The sequence below is a fragment of the Centroberyx gerrardi genome, chromosome 5 (genome assembly GCF_048128805.1).
Source record: "Centroberyx gerrardi isolate f3 chromosome 5, fCenGer3.hap1.cur.20231027, whole genome shotgun sequence".
NCBI lineage: Eukaryota > Metazoa > Chordata > Actinopteri > Beryciformes > Berycidae > Centroberyx > Centroberyx gerrardi.
In genome coordinates this window covers 2024764-2052680 of record NC_136001.1, presented here as the reverse complement: position 1 = coordinate 2052680, position 27917 = coordinate 2024764, and the positions used below count along the sequence as shown (strand labels likewise).

General features: G+C 40.5%; 1 protein-coding gene across 1 annotated transcript; it reads left to right on the top strand.

The window, feature by feature from the left end:
• cry3b (cryptochrome circadian regulator 3b) lies at positions 1-27015 on the top strand. Its single transcript, XM_071914357.2, has 12 exons — positions 1-339; positions 5154-5262; positions 7835-7977; positions 13448-13635; positions 13931-14028; positions 14888-15028; positions 16021-16329; positions 19991-20142; positions 24282-24484; positions 25473-25586; positions 26659-26718; positions 26819-27015. Exons 1-12 carry the CDS (start codon positions 179-181, stop codon positions 26923-26925), a joined length of 1785 nt encoding a protein of 594 aa, XP_071770458.1. The 5' UTR covers positions 1-178; the 3' UTR covers positions 26926-27015.
• The last annotated feature ends 902 nt before the right edge of the window (positions 27016-27917 follow it).

The following is a 27917-nucleotide window of genomic DNA, read 5'->3' as shown; positions in this document are numbered from 1 at the left end:
CAGTGGTTCTCAAAGAGGGTCCGGGGACCTCCAGAGGTACTTGAGGGTGTTCCAGGGATCTTTGAGGGGTTCCAGGGGTCCTTGACAGGGTGTGGACTGCGGTGGTACTGCGTGTGTCCCTACCAGTTATATACAGCGTTCCTTACACCCACCCCAGCCAGGGCCTGTGCTGCTGACCATGGCGCAGACCAATTCCATCCACTGGTTTCGGAAGGGTCTGCGTCTCCATGACAACCCGGCGCTGCTGGAGGCGGTCCGTGGTGCCGACACCCTACGCTGTGTCTACTTCCTGGATCCCTGGTTCGCTGGCTCCTCCAACCTTGGGATCAACAGCTGGAGGTGAGGGACAGCAAGCATCAAGCCCAAAATATTGCCTGGTCTTATGACTTATGATATCATTGAGTATTTGGATCCCCATTAGTTGTTGCTAAAGCAGCAGCTACTCCTCCTGGGGTCCATAGAAAACACAGAGAACATGAAAATCATATATTAAGTTGCAGAAAATTACATACATACACACGATACATAGGAACTCAGCTATTTTGAAATCTGGGTACTACAAATGAATGGACAAAACACTTCCAGGACCTTGATGAAGTTGTGATTACCACGTGACTAGCCAGCTCTCTATATAATGGTTTGTTTCATGGTCTTTGGATAAATTTGTAACAAAGCAACAATCATACAGTCATCTTGTTTAATGATTGGCCATGCACAGATTGTACAACAGAAAATGCTCTGATACGAGACAACATGTTGACAGAGTTCTTGTTTACACCTAAGAGCTTAGAGCTATCAGCCATTCATATTAACTGTTTGACAGTTAACATAAAATGAAACTTTATTGATCCTCTAGGAAACTGGGTCGTTGCAAATAGTAATAGGATACAGCGAAGAAGGATAGAATATAAACAAGAATAGAGAAAATAGAGGATATTGACATAATCAACAATGTGTTAAGAACATATTATGTAGAAACATATGAAAAAATATGATTTACAGCATTTTGAGGGTGTGTTCAAAATAACAGCAGTAGAACATACTAAGACAAAGAAATAACTAATGAAAAATAAGTATGATACGAATATGAAGGGTTAGGGTAGCTGGTGGTGTGCATACCCAGTGGATCCAAGCTGAATTTACTGGCAGAGGGGCAGTGTCAGAGTGTCAGTTACATCACACCTCCGATGTCGGGCCAGCTCGGAATTATACAGCCAACCATGAGTTGGTTGATGGATGAATGGTGAAACCCTCTCAGGCTTGCTAACACGTTACGCAATCTCTACTTACTTTTGTCTTTCTCTGTCTATCCACGTACGCTCTTGAGGAGTTTGACTGGAACATCAGCTTAATGGAACTTCCTTTATCCATTACAACTAACAAAGTTTTGTTCTTTAGTGTTCAGAAACATCACAAATGTAAGCAAACCTATTGCTTGCAGACACTGTGATCAACTTGGTTGATGGTCGCTCTATGCTGACCAATTGTGAGCGGGGCTAGAGGCTCCAGTCTGCAGCTACAAAGTTGTGGACAGGCAAATCATGTATTTTTCCTTGCTTTGGTGTTGACTTTCATAATGTTACGTTGTTTTATTGAGTTTAAGGATTCCTCCAGCGTTGGTGAAAGTTAGCCTCATTTTCCAGATTGGCCAACCCAAAATTGCTGTGGATGTTTGTACACCGTTATCACACCATTAACTAAAATGAGATGTTCCCTACCTTGTAAATGCCATTCAATCCCATATCACTTGTCATTTATAATATCAAATCCAAACTTCACAAATGCGTAGTAACGTAATCCATGGAGATTCATGAGTCAAAGATGTAAGCATAATATAGTAGTATAAAAGCATACAATATACAGTTAGCAATGTGCACTCTCACGTTCAGCTGAGAAGTTGGGTTTGTTTACATTGGACGTCCTTACACAGCACTTCTCACCAATCGCTAACATCCTGCATGATTACTTCAAGCCATTCAGTTATGAAAGAGTGTTTATTCATCTGAAAATAGTCTGTGTGAAATAAGCTAGCTTTATCATTCCAGAATTCGTCCCACAGATTAGTTGGAAGGACTTGTGACAAGCTAGTTTGGTCTCAAAATATTTATTCTATGTAAAAAAAGAAATAGGTACAACAGCAATTTCATAAGGGAGAGATGCCAATCTGGAAAATGAGGCAAACTTTCACCAACACCGGAGGAATTCTTTAACATGCTGGCTAGCAATTGCTAATTAATTAGGTAATTAATTAGGTACCATGAATGGAAAATAAACAGAAAAAAAAACTCAAACGATGGATGCAAAGGCTCTCCAAGCATCGTTTTTGAAATGTTTATTCCTGTAGTCTTTCAAATAAAATTTGTAGAGAACTGGGAAACTGAATGCCTGGAATCAGCGTCTGACATAGAGAAATAAGGAAGCGTGGAAATTGGATTGGCTGTAGACGATGACCGTGAAAAGTTCAGCTGTGGCGACAGGTATGTTGAGCATCCACACATTGACAGAGTTTCCCGGGTTGCTCAGCTACGCAGAAAATTAATGGACTTCTGGTGACTTGGTGATCGTGTTGCTCACAGTGTGGAAGCAAGTAAAATTTATGTTGAGCTGTCACATACTGTCAGTCCTTATATCAAAAGCTCAGACAGATTTTTTTTTTTTGCCATTTTTGCCTTTACTTGATAGTCCATAGTAGAGAGACACAGGTAAGAATGGGAAAGATGTGACAAAGGTCCCAGGCTGGATTCAAACCCAGGACATAAAGGTTCAACTTTATTTGTCCCAGATGGGCAACTGGTTTAGCAGCATGGCACAATTAAGACAGAAAATAGACATGGACATACAAAAATACTATAAGACTAACAATGCTTAGCAATGACCCAGTGGATATATAAGAAGCATCATCAACAACAACACTAAAATACACAAAGTAAATACTACAGAATAAATCACGAGTCAGGGCAGCAAAAGTAATGAAGTCATTCATAAAATATTATTGTTGTCAGCATCAGCATCAGCATCATCATTGTCTCCCCATCATCTCTTCATAGCAATAGCCATAGATATGAATAAATGTTTATACCTGTTTGCCTTTACTTTGGGGTACCTAACCCGCTGGCCAGGGTGCAGAGTCTGGAATTTAGGGTGGAGAGGATGAGTAGGGTCAGACAGGAGTTTGCCCTCTCCACCTGCCTCTTGTAGATATCATGCAAACTGCAAAGCAGGACTCCCATGACCTTGCTGCTCACATTGACATCAAGGCTACATGGAATGCACTTTAGCCACTTTAGCCTCACGTTGTGTAATTTGAAATATGCAAACCATCCATTCATTTTGATGGTCAGTTTTGAACGCAAACAGCAGATGGTGACTTTACCTCCCTATGTCCCTATGTCCTAGTGGCACTGTTGCAGAGACATATTGATAAAGTCAGAGATTCACAATACATACTGACACACATGGTAGTGGCACTAGTAATAACTAAATCTTTATAGTTGTATATATATATATTTTTTTTAGTCTGAGTATGAGGTTTTATTGGGGAAAAAAACATAATTTTTCTGATGTTAGTGGAGGTGCTGGGGAATTCAACAGGGGGTGCTGTGTCTACATTATAAATGTGTAAACATGTGGGGAAAACATGGGACTGAAACCTGAGGGGTATTCCAGAAAGCAGGATTGGCAAATTATCCAGATCTGTTAACTCAGAATTCTAGAACTAGAATATAAGCGCAAAACTATAAAAATAAGTAACAGAAATAGGCAAAATTAAAATAATAATCAAACAATAAAAGCCATAGACAATAAATAGTCCTAATTATAGGATTATATATGCCCTAATATATACTGCTGACATTTTCAACACATGGGTATCAGAAAGAAATGGATACTAACATTGTGTTCCTCTCTCAAGAATAACAAGCTCTTATAATGAATAAATGTCAGCATTACAAAACTAACCGTGAAAAGTAACATTGTTTCTGCTACCAAGGCTAGAGAGAATTACTGGAGGAACTGCTCCGTCATTAGGACACAGTGGGCATACTTTCCATTGATAAAACAGTTTGTGGACACATGAGGTTGTAAAAAGATTTTCTAGTCATAAAGCCGGCCTCATGTTCTTCGGGGCTGCGGTAATGGAATATGACTGCAACAGCCTACATTGAACCAAACACTGTGGGGAATCCAATGAAAAAAATTCACCGCAATTATTAATTAATTAATATGCAACAGTAACTTTCATTCATTCATAATATGGTCAATTAAGTAGGCTACCTGCTATACCTCCAATATAACTATCATGGAAAGCAATTCTACTAGTCTGTAAACACGTCGCCCTGCGAAAAGTACTTCTTACTGTTTGTTGATTCAATAGTAGCCTAACAGTTTCCTTTATTACTTGTCATTTTCATTTGAATGCAATATATTTGTCCATATCGGGATCCTGTAGGAATGGTGACTCCCTGTTTCCAGAGAGCTGATTGGTCATTTCATACGTTTTGATCTGATAGTCTGAACTTAACCTGCAGGTTAGCCGTGCAGCATAGGTTACCATGGTGATCTACCCCGGTTAAAAGTGAACCACCTTTGTGAGACCGAAAAGCCAGGGTTAAACCCAAAGTTAGCTCGCTAACCCATTAATCTCACTTCGTGAGACAGGCCTCAGGGCTTTTCGGTCTCACAAATGTGTTTATAATAATGAGGGAAAAAAGTTAAAACTGAAGAAACACTTATGTGAATTTACAGTAACATACATGATACAAACGTGCTTGGTCCAGACCCATTCTTGCCTTAACAGTGATCAGTAAAATCACTAAATCAATTCTTAAACTAACAGGTAACTAATGTAAAGATGCTAAATGCTGTTGATATACCAATATGTTTTGAATATGAATTATGGAAATTGTAATTGCTACATACAGTAATACAATATTGATTGTGCTTCCCCTCAAATTGTCAGTGCTTGTGTCAAACTGGGCTGAAATTGTCAGGCTTGTGTCTGCTGTCTGAGATATTGCTGTGATCATGCATTTCTCATGTCTACTGTCCATTGTCGATTGACTGGTGTATATATCCATTTAATATATCTACTAACTGGTATAGGCCTATATCCAGTTAATCTGTCTACTGACATGTCTGTGTTGTCTGTGCCACAGATTCCTGCTGCAGTGTCTGGAGGATTTAGATGCCAGTCTCAGGAAGCTTAACTCTCGCCTGTTCATCATCCGCAGGCAGCCAGCTAACATTTTCCCCCGATTTTTCAAGGTACAAGTGAAAACTAATTTACTGCTAATTTCAAGGTCACCACATGTTTTGCCTCTGAAGCTGACCAACAGCTTAAAGTATCAAACCCAAGTATAGCAATTGTACAATTTCCAATAACTCCCAAAATCTAGGCTAAGCTGATGACAACAGCAGGCAAACAAAAATCATGAAGACCCAAGGCAACCTACTTAGGTATATAAATGATTTTAGTCTGAGTGGGGGTGAATCTTGAGTGTGACACACACTCACAGCTCCCCTTGAATATCTCTCCACAGTTATTTCAAGGCTACCCACAGAACAGGAAACAAAAAAAAGAATAAGCACTCCAATCAAGTTTTTATATACAACCTAGATTAATAGTGAAACTGCTCAGAAGCATCAACTCACACAAAACTAGTCAAAATGTAATGCAGTTGCAATATCTTAAATTAGCATTTTGACTAGTCAAACTGTAATTAGAGATACTTTAAATTAGCATTTTAACTAGTCATTAACGAATTACAGATATCTGTAATATGAATCCGGTCTGGCTAATAAATGTTACAACGGCTTGCCATATGCTGCATAAACAGTTGTGTTGGTTTAACTGCAGAGTAAAGTAACCTCTCTCTTTCTCTTTATTTAAAAAGTTCCATAAATAAATTAACTATAAGTAAACATCTATTCTTATTTACTTTTGTGACAATTCAATAACATACCCAATTTCCAAAAGGCAAGTGATAATTCAAAAGCAGATAAGATTATCATCCTACAATATCTGTTGCATTTAAAATTTACATTAGTGCATATGTATCAATCAAAAACAAAAACAGTAAAGAGACTGGTAGGGTGATCATTGAATATACAGTATATGTGCTTCTGTGGTGATATGATGCAAATATGACCATGTACAGTGTATTTTCATTCTGCACATCTGTGAAATCTGCACAGCACACAGGGAAAAAATAGACTTGACACTATCGCTGCATGTCTGTGTCCATTAACATTGGCATCAAAAGGAAGCAGGCTATTCTACACAGTCGATACGCATGTGTTACTCTTCTGATCTGAACAGGGCCTAACCTTGAAATCAAACAAAAGTGAACCGAAATGGAATAACGGTAGCATCACTGATTTGTTCAAAAATCAGTGATGGTTTAATGGTTGGAATTTTTATGTACACCTATTGATATGCAATAAAGTAACCACTAAAAGTATACACCATTTTCCAGGAAGCAGAAGTAATGGGATTTTGATGTACAAATGCGAGCAAATAAAGACCAAATGTTTAATCGATATGGAGTTAATACTCCATATCGAGTCCCTTAAGGGAAGTCGGTTCACTTGGGTGCCATCTTGGTAACGTCCCCTGGGCAGCAAGTTTGTGACTAACAAGACAAGACTCCTATCTCTTTGAATGGGGAGTCGTCTCTATCTAAAGTTCTGACATACATATTATCATTTACATTTCATATTTAGGAACTCTGCCGAATTGTATACAACATGGAGTGTTCAAATTTGTTCCAAAGGACACTGTTGCCACAGAAAAACAGCTTATTCCACTTACCGATGCTTGTAAGCATGCACCATCCACTGTTTGAGGAAACTGTGAGATTATGACACTCAAGACAAGTCCGGTTTACGGCAGTCCCATACACTTGTCATTGCCATGGTATCAACTGTAAACAGTCATGTCATGCATGCAGTCATGTCATGCATGCAGTCATGTCATGCATGCAGACCACAGTAGGAAGCTGACGGTAACAACTGGGAATATCATGCAAATTATTGTCAAAGCTGTTGCCCCCCAGTTGCATCAGTTGTCGTAAATAACAGTTCTGTGGCTGCGTGAACCTGGAATTGTGATTGGCATATTTTCTTGATGATATTCATACAAAGCTGGCCAGTTTTGCTGCTGGCATGTCGGTGCCGCCATCTTTAGCATTACGGATTTTCTCATTCAAAACTGATAGAGTGCCCTGTCTCATCTATATAATACTATCTCTGGTATTAGCTAACCAGGTGAGTCATTCTTCATTTCAGTGTAACTTTAAATTGAAAGATTTGCCGCTATTACTGGCATTAGTGACTTATTACGGTAAGTCAAAATCAATATATGTATCTATTAGCATCATTGCAGTAACTCCAAATGAATACCTTCACATCTGTTAGCGCCATTACAGTATAATGCACCCACACATCTGCCTTGAGACTTCTTGGGGCTTTTTTAATGGTGTCCAACATTGCCCATCACTGTATCGCCCGTGGATAGGACAGGTTTGGTCAAAGCAAGCAAATTTCATGTCAGTTGGCAGTTAGGTTGTTTCAAACTTTGAAATTTTGCCCTGTAATTATAGTGTCCCCATCAGGCCAATCAGTGTAATTTTTTGAACTCCAAAACATGTCATGTATCATCACTCCAACACTGTCAAAATCAGACCAGTGTTGTTGAGATATCACCTAAGATAATATGTTTGACAGAGCCCCCCCACCGCAACAACGACAGACAGAAAGGGCTGTGAAATGAGGAATGGTTGTGAAAATGAGTCTTGTCTATCGTGTTTCCATGATTTGCTGCTCTGTGCTGATGCAGGAGTGGAACATCAGTCGTCTGACATTCGAGTGTGACTCAGAGCCCTTTGGCAAGGAGAGGGATGCTGCCATCAGGAAGCTGGCCTCTGAAGCGGGGTTGGAGGTCTTCGTACGCATCTCGCACACACTTTATGACCTGGACAAGTGAGTGTGTGTGTGTGTGTGTGTGTGTGTGTGTGTGTGTGTCAGCATGACAGTTGATTTGGGTCAGTCAGCACCTGTTCTTTACTCTACACTGTGCAATGCTATTATAGAGTGTAGTACCTAAAAAAACACTTGTCATATTCATGTAGTCCTGTTCTTCAGTCTACGTGTCTATCACTGCTCATCTACACTGGTGATCACTGTCATGTTTGCAGCCACAGTACGTCTTCATAGCACTTCAAGCAAAGTTGCTGGAATCTTTTAACCTCATCTGTCTCACTCTGCAACATGATTTTTATGGAACCCAATTACAGTGATAAAAGCTATGTCACAAAAAATTATAGCTATGGCCATCAGATAGGAACCTTTTTTCTCCTGCTTAAAGGCAAAGCACAGCTGTGAGCATCACTAATCTAAGAGCAAGAGGTCAAAAGACGCTAGCGTTACATCAGAATCAGAATCAGAATCAGAAACTTTTATTCTCCAAGTACAATGTACAAGGAATTTCTCTTGGTGCAGGTGTCGACATAAAGACAAATAAGAATAAGAAAAATGTAAGAAATATAAGAAAATGTAAAAAAAAAATAGAGAAATGTAAAAAATAGAAAAATGTACAAAATAATGTAAAATGTAAAAAGTATATACAATACAATACAAATAAAACAAATAAAAGTAAAAAAAAAAAAATGTGCAATGGGTTACGTACAGATATGTGCAATGAGCAATGTGCAATGTTAAGTACATTTTCATTATATGATCAGTGATGAACAGTTAAAGTACAAGTGTGCACCTGGACAGAGGGGGGATGAAGGAGGGGTCCTTATTTGTAAGGATTATGGCCTGGGGGAAGAAGCTGTGCAGGTGACGGTTAGTCCGAGTCTTAAGAGATCTGAGTTTCGCTCTCCGCTGAGAGGGGAAGCGCTGGAAGAGAGAGTGTCCGGGGTGTAAGGGGTCTGCCATGATTTTCCCCATCCTCTTCCTCATCCTGGACGAGTACAGTTCTGTGAGGGGGGGGAGCAGGCAGCCAATGATTTTCTCTGCACACCGCACAATGCGCTGTAGTTTTCGCTTAGAGTGCGATGATGTAGAGCCGAACCAGACTGAGATGGAGGATGTGATCACTGATTCTATTATGGCTGTGTAGAACTGGACCAGCAGCACTCGCGACAGCTTGAATTTCTTAAGCTGTCGCAGGAAGTACATGCGCTGTTGGGCCTTCTTGGTTATTGTGGTGATGTTTCCGTCCCACTTGAGGTCCTGTTGGATGATGGTCCCCAGGAATTTGTAAGACTCCGCTCTGCTAACTGTAGTGCCATGTAAAAAGGCCCTCTCCTACTCTGCCCCCTCAACCTGGAACACGCTACAGCAGAAACTGAAGCTGTCCAGCTTGATTCCCCTAGGGGATTTTAAACTACTTCTAAGAAATATGGAGAGAGCGTCTGTGGGGGTTTGCTCTTGTACATAGTCCTAAAATCTGGCTACCACTTTGGCACTTTTGCACTTATCACCTTTATGATTGTGTTTTATCTTGTCTCTGTATTGAATGTCCTGTTTGTCTGTAACTTTGTGTTGTCTGCTGCTGTTGCCCGACCAGGTCTCTCTTGTGAATGAGACCCCGTGTCTCAATGAGATTACCTGTCTAAATAAAGGTTTAATAATAATAATAATGTATTTCCAAGGGAGGGAGTGAAGTGGGTTTCCTTCTAAAGTCAATGACCATCTCCACAGTTTTTTGTGTGTTCAGCTCCAGGTTGTTGGCTCCACACCATGACACCAGCCGACTTGTTTCCTCCCTGCATGTGGACTCGTCACCATCTGAGATTAGACCAATCAGGGTGGTATCGTCCGCAAACTTAAGAAGTTTAACAGATTCGCTGTTGGAAGTGCAGTCGTTGGTGTAAAGTGAGTAGAGCAAGGGAGAGAGCGCCAGTGAAGAGGGGGTCTGAAATATGGTCACCCACCCTGACATACTGTCTCCTGTTGGTTAGGAAGTCGTGGATCCAGTGACAGACATGGGGGGGGGACATTGAGCTGCCTCAGTTTATCCAGGAGTAGGTCAGGGATGATGGCGTTAAAAGCAGAGCTAAAGTCTACAAACAGGATACGGGCGTAGGTGTGAGGGCCTTCCAGGTGCTGCAGTGTGTGGTGAACCTGACCTGTTAGCTCTGTATGCAAACTGCAGGGGGTCCTGGAGGGCATCGGTCATGGTTTTGAGGTAGTGAACGCCGTGGTAACTCTTTCATGTGGGAATAGCCTAAAAGTAATTCATAAAAATTAATGGTTAAGTATGATATGGACCTGAGGAAGACTAGTCTGTTGCTTGTGTGTCAACTAATGGGGATCCACAATAAACAATAAACAATGATATCCTCCTGACCAATATTTTATGTACACAGCCAAAAAATAGTTGGTAGAAAAAGCAGAATTGACCGATACCAAGAGACTGTGTGTAGCTTCAACTCCCAGAGTCACTGGCTGAGAGCCGACCCTGACTATGAAGTTTGTTGAAGTCGAAGAATTGACTCTTTTGGGGTTGACGCTCCACAACTAATTTCTGTATAAACGTAATACGTGGCACAGCCAAAATGAACATGTTCAACTTGAAGTGCACAGGGCAGTGCCACAAAATGCTGTGTCCAATTTCAAGTTCAAATTCATTTATTTATATAGTGCTTAAATTGAAATGAAAAAAGCATCCCAAACAACAGCACTGAAAAATCATATTGTAAAGAGGCAGTTACTTTCAATTCATTAATAATAATAAACTTTATTTTTTTATTTTTCAAAAACATGGTTTTCAAATTGCTTTACAGAGCAAAAAATGTAACATAAAAAACAGGACAATAATAGTCAATAATGAATCAACCAATAATAAAAAAAAGTTAAGAATCTATCTTTAGAAAAATCAGTTTTAAGAAGAGATTGAAAGGACTGAAGTGATTTAGCGAGCCTTAGTTGCTCAGGCAGGTTGTCCCACAGTATATGGGCTCTTTTGGAGAGCACCCAATCTGCTTTGGTCTTCAGTCTAGACCAGTGGTTCTCTACATGGTTCCAAGGGGTCCCCAGCAAATTGATCAATTGTTAAACACCTTTATTTAATTTACAAGAAGTTAACACAATTAGAGAATGTAGAAGAATGACTATTTTGGTCATAGTTTCACTGTTATCTCTCGACCTACTCTACAGATAGAAGTGAAATTCTGGACAAAATCATATCTAAAAATAAAAATATTCTCTGATTTGGGTCCGAGAGACAAAATCTCATCAAATGGGGGTTCGTGGCCCTAATGTGGACTAAATTAGGGGTCCTTGATATGAAAAAGGCTGAGAATCACTGATCTAGACTGTGGAACAGACAGGAAGGCTCTGGCCGAGGACCACAGGGTGCCGTCTGGCTTGTAGGGAGTTAAAAGGTCAGAGATGTAGCTAGGTGCTAAACCATGCTGTGCTTTAAAAGTAATCAGTAAAATCTTAAAATTGATTCTAAAACTAACAGGCAGCCAGTGCATGACACCCTTATGGCAGTATTCTGAACAAGCTGCAGCCATGACAGGCACTTTTGGGTAAGGCAGGAGTAAAGAGAGTTGCAGTAATCTATGTGAGAGGAAATAAATGCATGATTGACCTTCTCCAAATCAGCTGACGATAGTAGTGGTTTAATTTTGGAAAAAGTTCTCAGCAGCAGAAATCACGACTGCACAACCCTTTTAACCTGTGCATCAAAAGGTAAATTGGACTCAAAGAACGCCCCTGGCTTTTTAGCTATAGGTGTCACATTGGATGATAAAATACCCAGTCTGCTCAGGAGGACTGAAAAGAACAATTTATGATTTATCACCATTAAGTTGGAGGAATTTGTTACACATCCAGCTCTTAATATCTAAAAGGTAGTCATGCAGACTGTCAAGACAGTTGGGGTTGCTGGGCTTCAAGGGGAGGTTTAGCTGTGGGACATCTACATAGCAATGAAAGGACACATCTGCTTCTGGATGGGTGTCCTTGTGGCTCAGTGGTCTAAGGCGCATAACCGCGACGTCCTGACCTTTGCCGCATGTCATCCCCCTCTCTCCACTGTGAACTATCAAATAAAGGCTAAAATTCCAAAAAATAATCTTAGAAAAAAAAAGTATCCTTCTAGATAATGGGCAGCATGTATAGAGAGAAAAGGATAGCTGACTGAGCCTGCACTGAGATCTGAAAGAATAAAAATGACACAATCCCCTGCACCAAATGTTAAAGGAAGTTCTAACCCTAAACTTCAGGAGAGCAGTCTGAGTGCTATGAAGCAGTCCTAAAACCAGACTGGAAGTTTTTCAAATAAAGATTCAAAAAGGACAAGTTAGGTTTCTTAAGAAGGGGTTGAACCACTGCATGGATGGGAAACTTAAGTTAGAGAGCTGTTAACATAAAATGATAGGGCCAACAGCTTTAAAAACATCTTTTGCGCAATTTGCATTTTGTAAAGGAATATCAGCGGCAGTAACAGTGCAGGGTGATGCCAGAAAAGCTACCAATTGTCTCAACCATGGTCTCATTTGTTTACAGCTATTATACCAAGGTAGCACTATTACTATCTGACATTTGACCTGTTTTTTTATTGTACATATGCTGCTGTCTATCATGGACAATGACAGTCACCCACTACACACCACCATAATGAAGCAGAGGAGTATGTTCACTGGCAGGTTGCTGTCACAGAGCTGCTTAACGAACAGACTCAGGAGATCTTTTGTCCCCAGAGCCATTAGGCTCTTCAACTCTTCCCAACGTGGGCGGGGGGAAGTTGAGTACTGGGCCTGATGTGATGCTCTGCTCTATGTCTCTGCTCTGTGCTTTTACTTTATTTCACTGTTTTTTTTAGCCCTGCTTACTATGCACTTTAAGTCACTTTATTTACTGTTATTGCACAATCATTTTTTGCATTGTGGAATTATTTATTTATCTACTGCATGAACAATCTCCACATGTACAGGACCTTGCAGTTTAAAGTAGTTTAAAGTTTTTAGTATCTTATGTTTATGTACAGTGCAGTTACTTACTTATACAGGTCAATTTTTATTGTGTGCATTGTTAAATTTTTATTGTGTGTATTTAATTGTGTGCCGTATTTAAGCTACTGGCTGCCTAAATTTCCTCCGGGATTAATAAAAGTATCTATCTATCTATCTATCTATCTATCTACCTATATTTTAGTATTTTCTTTTTTTGTACTGTTTTGTATGTTTTATTGTGTAACCTTGGAACACCTACAAATGCATATGCAATTAGACCAAACCGCAAAAAACGGCACACACAGATATTTCAGGCTTTCTTTGCACTGTCTTGGTAGATCAGAAAACAAGGTTTTAGCACCCGCAATGCGATTTGCACTGGCGCAAACCTTTAGTAGGTCCGGGCCTTAATGTTGATATACAGTAGGCCTACATTTCTTAGAGAAGTCAGTGGAAATCTGTTTTTTGTCCTCCCCCAGGATCATTGAGCTAAACGGTGGCCACCCCCCATTAACCTACAAGCGTTTTCAGACCCTGGTGTCCTCCATGCACCCCCCAGACCCTCCTGTGGAGCCACTGACCCAGGCTAACATGGAGACCTGCATCACCCCCATCACCAAGGAGGGGCAAAAGGACAAATACAGTGTCCCACTACTAGAAGAGCTGGGTATGTTGAACAGTTACAAGTGGATATACGGGGCTGATATTGGCCCTATGTATGTGATTTAGACCTCCCTGATTTAGGCTGATAAGTTAATTACAATCTTGCCTAGCGCAGCTTTTAAGAATATTGGTACAAAATACTGGCTAATGGCAGCTTCATTACAAAAATATTGGTACTGGCCTTCAAAAACCCATATTGGACCAACCCTAATATAGACTAGGAATGATTTGAGTATTGGAAAATGATACCAGCTATTCTGATATTTATATTAAGTGTATTTTTGTGTGTCCCTTGGCAGGTTTTGATACTGAGGGTTTGGGTCCTGCAGTGTGGCCCGGTGGAGAAACTGAAGCCCTGGCTAGAATAGAGAGACAACTGGGCCCTGATGTGTCTACTGTATGACACACACACACACATACACACACACACCCCACATATAATATCTCCATTCCATTCCAACACACAGGCCTGAATTTTCTTAAAGCATGTCAACAATCAGTTAAACTTTGTTCCATTGAGTTACAATGAGGCTAATGCTTTTGAACTTGGACAAAGTGGTAAGATGCTTCTATAAAATTGATCCTGGAACGTTGATGTTGTAAGATATTTAGTTTCTTGGTATGTAAGTTTGTTAAAGGATGTGTTTTTTGCACTTTTTTTGAACTCAGACGTCATTAAAACATTGCCTGGCATCATTCAGAATCGTAAAGAGCACAACTTCACCGATCGCTTTAGTATTGAAGAACTTACCACTGTGCTGCATCTTCTCACTGGGTTTCCAACACTGGCAATCGTTTAAACCCTCAAAAACTGATATATCTCCTATACGAAAACAGGAAGCTCACAGTATAGTCACATGTGAAAACAGTCAGCTTGCTAGCATTACCTAATTGTCTAATGGCAGAAATTTCAGATCCAGATCACCACCAAAATATGATCAATTGTTCCTCGGCCGAAGGTCTATTTGTCCACCAAATCAAGTGAAAATCTGTGCCAACAGACAGACAAACAGGGTGAACACAGAACCTCCTTGGCAAAGGGAATATGGGGGACTAGAAATACTAAAATTTTATTACTAAAACTAAACTAACTAAAGTTTATTTACTGTATATAATATATAAGTACTGTGTGAAATATCATATTGTGACCCAGAGTATTGATATGGTATTGTATCTTAACGGTCCTGGGCATTACCCAGCCTTAGTGGGTAGTTTGAGCAGAATGCTTCAGTCTCTGTGGTGTCCTGCTCCTCCAGGCCTGGCAGGTGAATTTTGAGCATCCTCTGCTGAACTCCAGTCCTCTGCTGCCCAGCCCACTGGGGCTCAGCCCCTACCTCCGCTTTGGCTGCCTGTCCTGTCACCTCTTCTACAGAAAATTGGCTGAGCTCTACAACAAGGTACACCACACACACACAAACACTCATACACAGAACACTCAGAACGCTTCTCACCTAAGGCAGTAATAATGTCAAGCTCTATTACTTTATTATGAATTGGACATTGATTCAATCATCTAAATGATGTTTCACAGGCTTTTCTACCCTGACAGAAATAAAATGATGGTGGAAACACTGCGGCCCTCAAGCATGCCATATCACCAAAATGATCAAATCAGAAAGCCATGCTATTCACTAACCGTAGGCAATGCGTAGAAAGCGTGTCCAATAGCGCTGATCAAGAAATAAAACCTCTTTGTGCGTGTCATGGTCATGCATATGTAAATTATATGTAAATCTCATTATTCTATTCTATACTATTATGTGGCCACATAATAGTTATTTGTAGGTGATACCATGCAAATTGAGATTGCCCCCAATACATTAGCAATTTATTAACACTACAAATTATTGTAGTGCATATAAGATCTAAAGAAAGGTGCCAAAAAGACGTCGCCCCAGACATTATGATCAAACAGACTGGAGGGGTCTAGCACCATGTCGTTCCTACAGCAGATCAGATCAGGGAACACTCAAATTATAAAGGGGCTTTAGAGCGGTAGGGTGGCAGTCTTGGTGGATTAGTCTAACAGCTATTTACGGCGATTTGCTTCTGTAGTGCTCTTTTCCAGGGCTTGTTTGCACCACAAATTAATTTTCATAAATCTCTTTGTGAATAAAAAGAAAACTGATCTTTACTCAAGCAGCTGAGACGTACAAATTGCCCTCCCAACACAATCTTAGTGAATCTGGACCTTAATATGTTTGGCATGAATATTGAATATTTAAATATTGGCAATTGGCAGCTTAAAATTAAAAAAAAAGTATGGTCCTTCAAAAATCCATATCAGTCGAACCCTAGTGTTTGCTACATTAGTTGTACTAAGTTACACAAATCGGCTACACTTCCACTTTGTGTTTATTCCTCTCCACCTCAATGCCAACATGGACAGGTCAAGCATGGCAGCCCGCCCATCTCGCTGTATGATAAGCTGCTATGGCGCGAGTTCTTCTATACAGCGGCCACCAACAACCCGCGGTTTGACAAGATGGAGGGCAACCCCATTTGCATCCGCATTCCATGGGACAAAAACCCAGAGGCGCTGGCCAAGTGGGCAGAGGCCAAGACTGGCTTCCCCTGGATTGACGCCATCATGACCCAACTGAGGCAGGAGGGCTGGATCCACCACCTGGCCAGACATGCTGTGGCCTGTTTCCTGACCAGAGGAGACCTGTGGATCAGCTGGGAGGAAGGCATGAAGGTAGAGGAGGAGCAGTGGGAGGAGGTGGAATGCATGAAACTAGAGGAGGAGGAAGGCATGAAGGTAGAGGAAGAAAAGGAGAAAGAGGAGGAGGAAGGCCTGAAGGTAGTGGAAGAGAGTGAGGAAGGCATGAAGGTACAGGAGGCGGAGGAAGAAGGTATGAAGATAGAGGAGGAGAAGGAAGGCATAAAGGTAGAAGAGGAGGAGGAGACATGAAGTTACAGGAGGAGGAGGAAGGCATGAAGGTAGAGGAGGAGGATGAAGGCATGAAGGTAGATGAGAGATAGACCGACTTCCCCCTAGTCAAGGAATTTGATAAATTCTCAAAGTCAGGAAATATCAAGGAATTTTCCAAATGGCTCACTTTACAGGAATATAGCAGAATATATTTCCCAGCTTGTTTCACACATTCATTGCATCAGGTAGTTTTCAGCGCAGCTGGAGTGGGAACGAGCAGTGTTCCCTCTAAGCCAGCGGTGTCCAGTCCTTAGCCAAAGAAGAATCTGCGGATTTTCATTCCAACCATACACTACAGCAGCTGATCTCACTGATTAACACACTTTCAACCAGACAGGAGGAACTAATCAGTGAAATCAGCTGCTGTAGCGATTGGTTGAAATGAAAACCTGCAGACTTTTCCATGGCACAGGACTGGATACAACTGGCTGAGAGGAAACGTTGGAAACCAGACTGTTCACCCCTTTTGTAGAACAACATTAACTAGAAAATGTGCTCAGTAGAGCACAGACCTCCGCCATGTCTGACAACATCCTGCAAGGAAGTTATGTACCTTTTGGTGATATTCCACGCTCACCACAGTTACTCAATTCTTCCTTGGCCCATAACCAACCTTCATACCAAGTTTTGTGCAAATCGGTGCCCAACTTTTTGAGATATTCTGCTAACAGACAGATGGACAGACAGACAGACACACAGACGCAGGCGAAAACATTACCTCCTTGGCAGAGGTAACAAACCAGAAAGTAACAACATTTTTAGATCATGGAAGCACTCTCACTTGAAGTTTTACATCAGGGTCTTTGTGGGACCGTGGACAAAAAATGGATGGCTATACTGTAGATGGACTAGTAATACAACATGAAAGTGTGGGTTTTCTTATCATAGAAGTGTGTTTGATTTAGCCATCACTAAAGGCATCAGTATAAACACAGTTGAAAACAGCGCCACATAAGTGTTGTTTTGTATTGTTAATTTATTTCCACTCCACACCTGTTGGGGGCGCGTGAACATTAGCGGTAACCATAACCTTAGATAACAGTAGTAGTAGTAGAACTGTTCCCCCTCCATATACATATTAAAAGGAAAACTTATAAATTCTGGCAACACTTAAACCAATCAGACAAGCAGTCATTAAAATATCAAGCCCTTCTCTGCAACCAGCATTCCCTACAATGTGGTTCCCTGAACCAGCTGGTATCAGACCTCAGCAGCATGTCAACACCAAGACATACACCAACACACACCTAGAGACCAACACACACCAAGAGACCAACACACACCAAGAGACCAAAACACACCAAGAGACACAATAAAGTGCCTTGACCTCCACTTAAAACAGTGCTACACAGATAATTGGAATAACGTAATTAAAAACCAGAATAAACTTCAGCGCTATCACACACTTAACAGAGAAATTAAATTGGCCAAATACGTTAGCATTCATGAAGTTAAAGAAAGAAACATTCTTAGGAAATATAGACTTGGGGACCATAACTTGGAAATTGAAAAAAACCTTCCAGGTTTCTTTGGGTTTCCAGGTTTGAAAAAAAAACTGGAAAACCAAAGACCAGAGGCTCTGCAGCACTGCAATCTCATGGAAATAGAGACAGAAATACACTTTCTGTTCTCATGTCCAATGACAAGATAAGAGAAACCTATGACCCTAAACTGAAATAAATATTCCCTGCTCTCTCTGCTACTATAAACTTATTTTATTATTAATATTGTCTGTATATATAGGCTATCTGAATGAACATGAACAGATAGGAGTTGTTGTTGTACAATATGCACTATTATAATATTTTAACATGTATAATATTTGACTTCTTAGAGAAAGAGAGAGAGAGAGAGGGAAAGAGAGAGAGAGACAGACAGAGAGATAGACAGACAGACAGACAGAAAGAGAGATAGACAGAGAGAGAGAGAGACAGACAAACAGACAGAAAGAGAGATAGACAGAGAGAGAGAGAGAGACAGACAGACAGACAGACAGATAGAGAGAGACAGACAGACAGAGAGATAGACAGAGTTCAGTTTATATGGAGGGAGAGATCGATCGGGTCTTGCATTCGCCAAAGTGAATAAATCCCAAATCTTTTACACAAAACACATATCTGCTAGCTTAATCTAATTGTAACTAAACATTCGGCCGCAAAAAAATAGTTTTCTTCAGCACATATTAACAGCATAGAACCATTGGAATGTTCCGTAGCAGTAGATCGCGTCTCATAACCAGTATTTGTGCACATGTATGCATCTGAATAAACGGCAATATAATATAGATGTATAGATTTTGTGTGTGTGTGTGTGTGTTTACACGGCCTACTGGCTTTTCCCTCTGTTGAAAATACCGACAATGGCCAGAACCGTTATAGATGAAGGTCCGTCCTGCCTAACTCTGCTGACTTCTCATGAAGAAGAAAAGTCCATACATCCATAATTGATCTCGTGGAAGTGTTCGAAGAGTTCCAAAGTTACAGTCCAGTCTTCTAACTCTCTCTCCCTGAATCCCCCGCAGCAGACGAGCCATAGCCGCGGCGTCAGTGCTGCATGCATCGGTAAAATGGCGATATGATATAAATGTATAGATTTCACTTTTCACGCTTCAGTTTAATACAATGCATGATACTGGTCACTCTGCTCTGGAAAATACTTATTGGACAAACCGTGGGACAAAATGAGAGCGTTGCTCTCCCGGTGTGGAGATAAACGTCAATGGCGGAAAAACCGGATCTTCACTGTCACAAACTACACATCCTTCCTGTAGCAGAACGTGTGCTGCCATTAAGGGTTGCCAGATCAGATATAAGTATCAGCTTAGATTTATAGTTAATATCTCTGAAACCTCGAGACAGATCTCTTAGAAAAATACAAGCACACTCGCCGACGTAGAACGCAGATTTTGATGTATGATATGTCTATGTAACTATTATATTATTATTGCTCATACTTATTATTAGTGTGCTTTGCCTACAGCAAGCACACTAATAATAAGTATGAGCAATAATAATAGTGTGCTTTGCCTACAGCAAGCACACTAATTACAAAAATTCTGAGAAACACAGCAACAGCGGCTGGGTTGAAAAAGTGAAAAAGGCCGGTCAGGTTTAGAAGCCAGTCAGAAAGGTGCAGAAATCCTCATCAAGCTCATCAAACTGAGCCACCAAATCATTAATTTTGAAGTGTTGACCACAAGATGTTCAATCAAAGATAATGAACCAGAAAAAGAAAACAAGGTGCTTTTCCACGGCACCCCAACCAATCATGATATTTTTGACCAATTACAGACGGTCAGTGTGGGCTGGCATGTGAAGAATTCGACTAGTTGGAAGTTCGGAGTTCGAAGGCAATGAGGCGCTTCTGGAATTTGTTTGCACAGCAAGCATATGGTGGCCGTAACAACCAGTATCTGTGTTCTAAGGTGTTTGAGGAGCTGTTACTGGATGCAGACTGGAGTGTGAACGCCGGCAGCTGGATGTGTCACTCCTACAGCTCCTTTTTCCAGCAGTTCTTTCACTGCTACTGTCCTGTTGGCGCTGGACGACGCATAGACCCCAATGGAGACTACATCAGGTAGACACTCATCTACATATACATATGCATGACTGCCTGCATGTATACAGTCTAGTGCACATGCATGTATACATGAATACTTAATGCATTTACTGTCATCACACACACACAAACCACCCTGTAAGGTGAAGCACAGAAGATCAAAATGTAGGGAAATTGTAAGAAGTCTAGTCTAAACAATTATTCAGTACTTCTTTGTGACTTACATACAACTTGGTACTAGGGTTGGGCGATAGGACGAATATATCGGCTATCGGCCACATTTTATTTTGCTAATTTAATAGTAAATAATTAACCTGTAAAGCGCAATTCAAAGCGTGCGCGAATAGGAACTGGCAGTTGGAGTTGGGCGCCGTTATCCCCGTATTTAAACGACATCACGTCTCCACCCTCTCTTTGACAGTTGCCTTTTCACTCCGCTTTCCGTTTAGTACAACCATAAACATAAACACACTTGATTTCCGACTTGATCCGGAGCAGAGAGTATGAAGTTAGCAGTATAGCTGTAAATGTAGCAGTGCAATGTGTGTGTCGCTGCCCGATCTCACAGCGACAGAGTCAACGGCTGCGGTCGAATAGTCTTTTTTGCTTAGGAAGGTTCCTAACTGAGTGAAATGACCCGGAAGTACCTAAGTGGCAGCCATGATAAGAGCTGTTCGAATTCTCTACATGCTAAGGAAAGGTGCTTCAATGCTTCCTTACTTAGCTCCTTTAGCATAGGATACACTGGACCATCCTTTACGAAAGGAAAGGAGATAATGCCATCCCACAATTCTTTGCGGCAGCAACGACGCACCATTCGGCCGTTCACGAAAACAAACGATCATGACCGACAAGGGACGCAGATCATCAAGCAAGTTACCGTTGCTTAGTAAGCAGGTTCCATCTTATGCCATAACTTGCTAATATGCTTATATGTTTTGAACTGTCAACAATATGTTAAACCCATAGAGGCGAACTATGAACGTTACGCTGCTGTTGTAAAATGATCAAAGTGAAGTTAACGTTGTAGCGTAACCTATGCTCAGTTTGCATTAGTTATTTCTTCATTCTGAGCGTTGTTGTATTGCCAGCCTTTAGGAATATCATTAATTAATTTTACTTCAGTCACAGATGCTGAAACCCTTGCCTTAATAAAGGCCTGTATCAGCCATAACAACTTCAAAGCACAATCAAGTCAACATTTCAAGGTGTTTACTGAGTTGTGTGGTGGTTCTTAAGCTATTATATGCATAGGCTTATAATCAGATCATAATCAGCATATTAACCATAACACAGAAGTCTGTCTTTCAAGAAAAAGGGATATGAGACGTTTTTAGCCAGATTATGTTTTTAATTCAACATGTTTGAAACTTAAGAATGATGATATGTACAGTAGCAGATTTGTAGGCCTAACAAGTTATGCCTATCTTGCATGAATTTAACAATAATTTTCATACAATCATACTAATTGGGATTCATGTCGATAAATATGAGTGGACAGGAGGGTGAGCGTGAGCAACCATTCTCAATGTGACAACCATTTCGTTTCACTTTTGTGACTGGTAGCTGGTATATTCCTTTTTTATTTCAATTCCAACCTTGGTGATGAAGCAATATTTTTCACTGGGTTGTCCACGTTTATATAGCCTGCATGAAACAACACGGTAAGAACGCACGGGGCGAAGTATCTAAGATGCGCTTTTAGTAGTCCATCTCCGGAACATTGTAGTTTCATCACGGCAGACCCACGTCATTAACATCCGCCGTCGCATAATTACGTAACCTAGTGTAAGTGCAGTCGGATTCTCTTAGCACCGCGGTTGTCTTTTCCTAAGTCCTTATGAATTCTCCTTCACATCTTTCCTTGACCTCATGACGTTTTCCAACGAGGTCAAGGAAAAGTGGTTAGGAATAGGAGTTAGGACGTATTTTTTTGACTATTCGACCGCAGCCAACTTCTAGCCCGTGATGCTAATTTTCGGTATGTTCAACTCAGATCGGGCAGCGACAAACCCATTTCAGATCTCGTTTTTAAGTCACTTTAGCATAATCAAATGGGATTTGGCACTAATTAGCGTTGCAGCTAGCGGACTTTTAGATCGCTAACGTTTTTAGCATAAGTCAATGGAGTTGAACATAGCGAAAATTAGCATCACGGCTAGCGGACATTTTCTCTAGTTAGCTAACGTTACATCCTAGAAGTTGACTGTCGCTGTGAGATGTGCGCGACTCACATCTACGGTTGACTCAGATCGGGCAGCGTGTACAGTTTAGTTTAGTTTTTTGATTAAAGTGAAGGGGGTTAGCCCCGAAGTTAGCGACAATGGCTAACCTGACCAGGCTCACTTAAGGTGGACTGACCTTTAAGGTGGACCAGCTATTCTCATTGTAGTCACTATCTCAACTGCTTGTACACCCGGCGAATATATCGGCAATCGCCGGTTGTTGGGCTGACGGTGGCCGGTAGGAAAAGTTTGACATATCGCCCAACCCTACTTGGTACACAATCGCTTCACACACAGAAATACACACCCACAGCTGATTTTATCTGTAGCTTAAACCTTTATTCGAGTGCATATACTCTTTAGTCCAGACAAATTTTTTGGCCATTGTATTACTTGACCCTTACTTGGTCCTTTCAGCAGATATTGAGGAAAATCCATTTAAGATAAGATAAGATAAAATAGCAGTTTATTGATCCCCTTGGGGAAATTCAGGTGCCACAGCAGCAATTGGTGGAATAGTGCCAAGGAAATCAAGTACAGGAAGGCAATAAAAGAAAATAGAAAAAAAAAGTACAGTATAATGTGCATAATATAAAACTATAGAGACAGTGCAAATAATAAATGCAGATTTGCATAAGTCCATGGATATATTCCAGAGGTACGTAATATCCGTGTGCAACATAGTCAAGACTTTAAGTTATTAGTGCCAGTTAGGGGAAGGGGGTGTCCAGGGGCCAAGTCATTGTGCAGGTTGGGTGGGGGATGTTCAGGCCATTAGACTGTACATGTAGACTAATTTTGGTGCTTTTACACAAATCTGAACATTTTGGCATATTGCTGGCCTATTTGGCCTGGATTAGTTGGGCTATGATGGAAGATGCCTTTAATAGAAAGCTTTGAGAGACACTCAATGAGAAACTCTTCTTTATCTAGTCTTGATCTTGCGGGACTAGAGTCTGGATCATGCTTTCTGTTGACTAGTGATATTTTAGACTGGGAATAGAAAAGAGAGCTGGTGAAATCCAACTGGTTTCACTGGACTTGGGGGATCTGGGGCATCCTGGTTGCTCAGTGGGCCATGCACTCATCATGTTGTGAGTTCTAATCCAGCTGGGGACCTTTTTTGCATGTCTTTCTATAACTCCCAGCTTTCCTGTCACTCAACTCTGTATGCTTTCCAGTAAAGCAGAAATGTGTTAAAAATAAAAAATAAATTAAAAAAAAATTATCACTTATCTGACATTGTTGGATGGGTCTAAACTAGAGTTCGACTGATATGATTCTTTGAAAGCCAAAACCAATATTTTTTTATTTCATTGAAGCTGCCAATATCCAATATTTTGTGTCTATTTTCAATATCTTCTGAACTGAACTGAAAATTATTATTGAGTACGAGTGTTTCCTTCAATCAGGGTGGAAAAGCCTCTGAAACAGCATTTGGACCATTCATGAGACAGTAAAACTCAATTCTTTTAGGTGGGTTAGGAGCTCCTTAGGGCAGGGTGAGGCAGGTTTCATTGCAGGTTTCAGACAGTTGAGTAAACTGGAACGATTTCTCTGGTTAAACATCTGCTTTAAAAATAACAATAATAAAATATAGTGACTAGCTGTGGTCAGGGAGGTCATGGGTATGTGGTCATATCAGAGGTGAATCACAGTGACTGGACCAGATCTGATTTTTAATAAAAGGCCAGTAGCAGCCTGACATATTGATCTAATTCAAGTTTAAACAAGGCATTCCGCTAGTTAATTATCCCTCCATAACATTCCATGGGATGCAATCGGTGACAAGGAAAAGGTGATATGGATAGAGTTCTTAATACATTCCCCCAACATTTAGACACGTCCCATGTGGCCTACAGCAGTATGAAATGAAGCCAATCAGCCATTGTGATGGGGCACTGCGGTTGTAATCTCTCCCTGTGCTTCCAGACGCTACTTACCTGTGCTAAGAGATTTCCCAGCCAAGTACATCTACGACCCGTGGAATGCACCGGAAGAGGTTCAGCATTCAGCCCACTGTGTGGTTGGCCAGGACTATCCAAAACCCATGGTGAACCACACCGAGGCCAGTTGGCTCAACATCGAGAGGATGAGGCAGATCTACCAGCAGCTTTCACGATACAGAGGGCTCAGTAAGGGACATTATTAATAATAATAATAATGATAAACTTTAGCACTTTCCAAAACCGAAGTTACAAAGTGCTTCACAACAAGGAACAAGTGCAAGGAATAAAACATGTTGTGCAAACAAAACATAATGCACTGTTAAAAAAAACATAACGGAGAGATAAAACCACAAACAAACTAGAAAATGTGCAGATCTCTGCATGTCTGACAACCACCTTTTGGTGATATGCCACGCCCAAAACCATGCCCCTTTTGGCCAATTGACATGAAAAGTTAATCAGTTCTTCCTTGGCCCATAACCAAAATAAAGTAAATATATCGCTTTTGTGCAAATCCATGCCCAACTTTTTGAGATATCCTGGATGGACGGACGGACAGACAAACCCTAACTAACCCTCCTTGGCGGAGGTAATGATAATAAAAAGCCAAAATATATAGTAAACATAAAATTCAATAATGAATGAGGCAACTTGGCTAAAATCAGACCAGGATTAAAGGTACGATTTTCGATAAAAGTAAGTTTTAAGAAGTTATTTAAAAGATAACACAGACTTACAGCCAATGTACGGATGCTAAGATAGGTGCAATGTGAACTAGTCTCTTAGTTCTAGTTAAAAGTCTGGCAGTTGAGGTCTCGAAAATTTGATTAGAATTTTTGATCAAGACAAGTAAAAAGGGCGTTACAATAGTTTAGAAGTGAAGAGACACAATCTAGTCCTTACCGACTACACTGATTGGCCCAATGGGGTCACTGTAATTAAAGGTCATAATTTTAAAGTCAAACGTGATTTCTTAGACACCACTTGTGTAATTTTTATGAAATTAGGAAGACAGTGCATTTTGGCACTGTGTTCTGGTGTTTAAAAACTTACATTGATTGGCACACTTAGTTTATCGCTCTGCATCTTTTTTTGTCTTTTTCACTATTTCCATGTGTTTTTTAGTTGCTGTGCAGATATTCAGCCCCATTCTTCATTCCTGTGCCTCTGACAGGCTTGTTGGCGGCTGTGCCATCGGGGCCCTTTGAGGACTTGAATGTCAACGGGTGCCGAGCTGTGGTGCTGCCTGTTACCAGTAAGAAACAGCGAGGGACCAACGGACATCATGGTAAACAGGGTAGAAAGATATCATCCTGAATGTTAATGTTGCTGCTGTGTTCACATTGGCGTAGAAAAGGCAGTACTGGTAGCTATCACAGGATGTCAGTCAACTTTAATGGCACACTGCCTTCACCATTGTGATTTTGATAAACAAGAGGGTCAACCATGCTTAAAAACTGATCTGTTGCATAGCACTGCATGACTGCATGACATTTTCAATGTTTCATTTCATTTCAAAATGTCTCAGAGATATATTTTGCAGAAATTATTAAATATGATTACCTACAGCAAATTAATAGGAAGCCAAAGCAGGTAATTGGAATATCTCAGCCAAACCAGAATCTTTTTTTCCTGGACTTAGTCAGAAAAAGAAAGTTCCTGCTTGCTTTATCTTTGTTGGAAGAGAAAACAAGTAGAGCAGATGGACAAACATATGTGGCTATATCCATTTTGCTAGATTTGTCAACATCTGGTTTGTCTTCACTAGGTTAAAGTCACAAGGAAACAGCATTTTGATGGTGTGTTGCCTCCATCATTTGTCATGTTTCTGGTTGGGACATAACGCAGGGAGAGATTGTTCAAAAGTTGGGGGATCAGACCAGACCAAAATGGAAAGTGACTCAGTGCGTTGTTCATAATATTGAGCTTCACACATTTCTGATTCTTCAAAATTAATAAATTAAGCCGGGACACAGCCATGGTGTCTTAGGAAAAGGAAACAGGTTTTTCACCACTGTACCATGTTGACACTGTCACTGTACGCCATGAAGTAACCACTAAAATGTAAAAATATGAGTTTGATATAAAAGTACAAGAAAATTTAAAAAATATATATTGTTTTACATTTGTGATATGGGGAATTGGCTAACAAGGTGAAAAAGTCTGTTGCCAAGTTGCGTCTGCAGGTGCCAGGTGTTGGCACTGGTGGAGTTTACCGTCTACTGAAAACAATGACAATCCGGTTGACTGCATACTAACACAATGTGAACGCAGTATTAAACTGTCATGTTATTATCTTTACCAGCCCACAAACACCTGTTTGACCTCCAGTTGCTTAGCAATATTCCAGTTGTCTGCAGGCCATAGGCAGACCAAAGAGCAGGCAGGACCCAGTGGACTGAAGCTCCGGCCAGGACCAAGTAGGAACCAACAGCCCTCAGGCTGCCTAGCACTCCAAACTGTTGAAAAGGACATTTCCAGAGCCACTCTCCTCACCTCCACATTTTTTGACCCTTGCAGATGGCCATACATCTAGCATAGAACATGGAGGAATGACCAATAAGGAGGCTTGTCATTTTGAGAGTATCCAAGAGTTTGTTGTGCCTCAGCATCCAGGTACTTCATGATTAACACTGCTGTTGGATTAAAATGTCCTATCTCTAAATAGTTTTAAGCTAATGAGAAAAATGTTCATATTTTCAGGATTCTATTTCTATTCTCAGGCTGACTACAATGTTTTTGAGATTATACAAGTGGCTTTACAGTGGTAGCCATTGTAGAAGCCCCCCTTCATGCAATACAGGGTGTCTGCAGGTCCTGAAAAAGCCTTAAACTGTCTTAAATTATATTGTCTAAACTCAAGGCCTTACAAGCCTTAAATATAGCATTTTAAGTTTTAAAGTCAGTGTTGGAGGTATTAGAGGTGTTTCTTTTTGAACAGTTTTTTCTGGTGAAAAATCAGCACAGTCATGTGGACCTCAGATAGTTTACAGTTGTTTTCATTTTCACCTTTATTTCAGTTGCAACTTTGGTCTTAGATTTCAACTAAAAAGGTCTTAAAAGGGCTTAAATTTAACTTGGGTATACCTTGGATTTATCCTGCATATAATTCTTTCTTGAACTGAATGCAAAAGAACCAAATCAGTATGTTGAAACATAATACTCTAGTGTCTCTTAACTTCTGGGGGCTAAAATAAGGGTAAAACTTTACAATTCCTCATGGATGGATCCAAAGTGCAGCAGTAGTTCAATTACCTTGCAGTAGAGTGTGGGATCTCTGTAAACCCTAACCTAGAGCACATACTGTATGTCCTATGTAAACTTCCAAATGAAGAAACATAAAAAGCAGTTAAAGGGTGAACATTTTCAAATGACAGCAGCCATATTCATCCCAGTTGAACATGCTTATAATCCATTCCGACATATTATTACTCTACAAATAGAAACAAAAGCACTAAACATGTTAATATAAATGCAATTCATACCTACTGTATATTCTGTATTACTGTATATGTAAGCTATAATGCACAATGTAATGTGCAGTTTTGGAAGAATAATCCCTGACGCAGAGATGAAGAACACCCAACCTGAAGCATAGTGCTTTACTCACGGCTGACTT

Coding starts and splice junctions, on each gene's coding strand:
- cry3b (XM_071914357.2), top strand. CDS start 179: ATGGCGCAGACCAATTCCATCCACTGGTTTCGGAAGGGTCTGCGTCTC. Junction 16,330..19,990: donor GCTGGGAGGAAGGCATGAAG/GTAGAGGAGGAG, acceptor CTGTGTTCTAAG/GTGTTTGAGGAGCTGTTACT. Junction 20,143..24,281: donor CCCAATGGAGACTACATCAG/GTAGACACTCAT, acceptor CTGTGCTTCCAG/ACGCTACTTACCTGTGCTAA.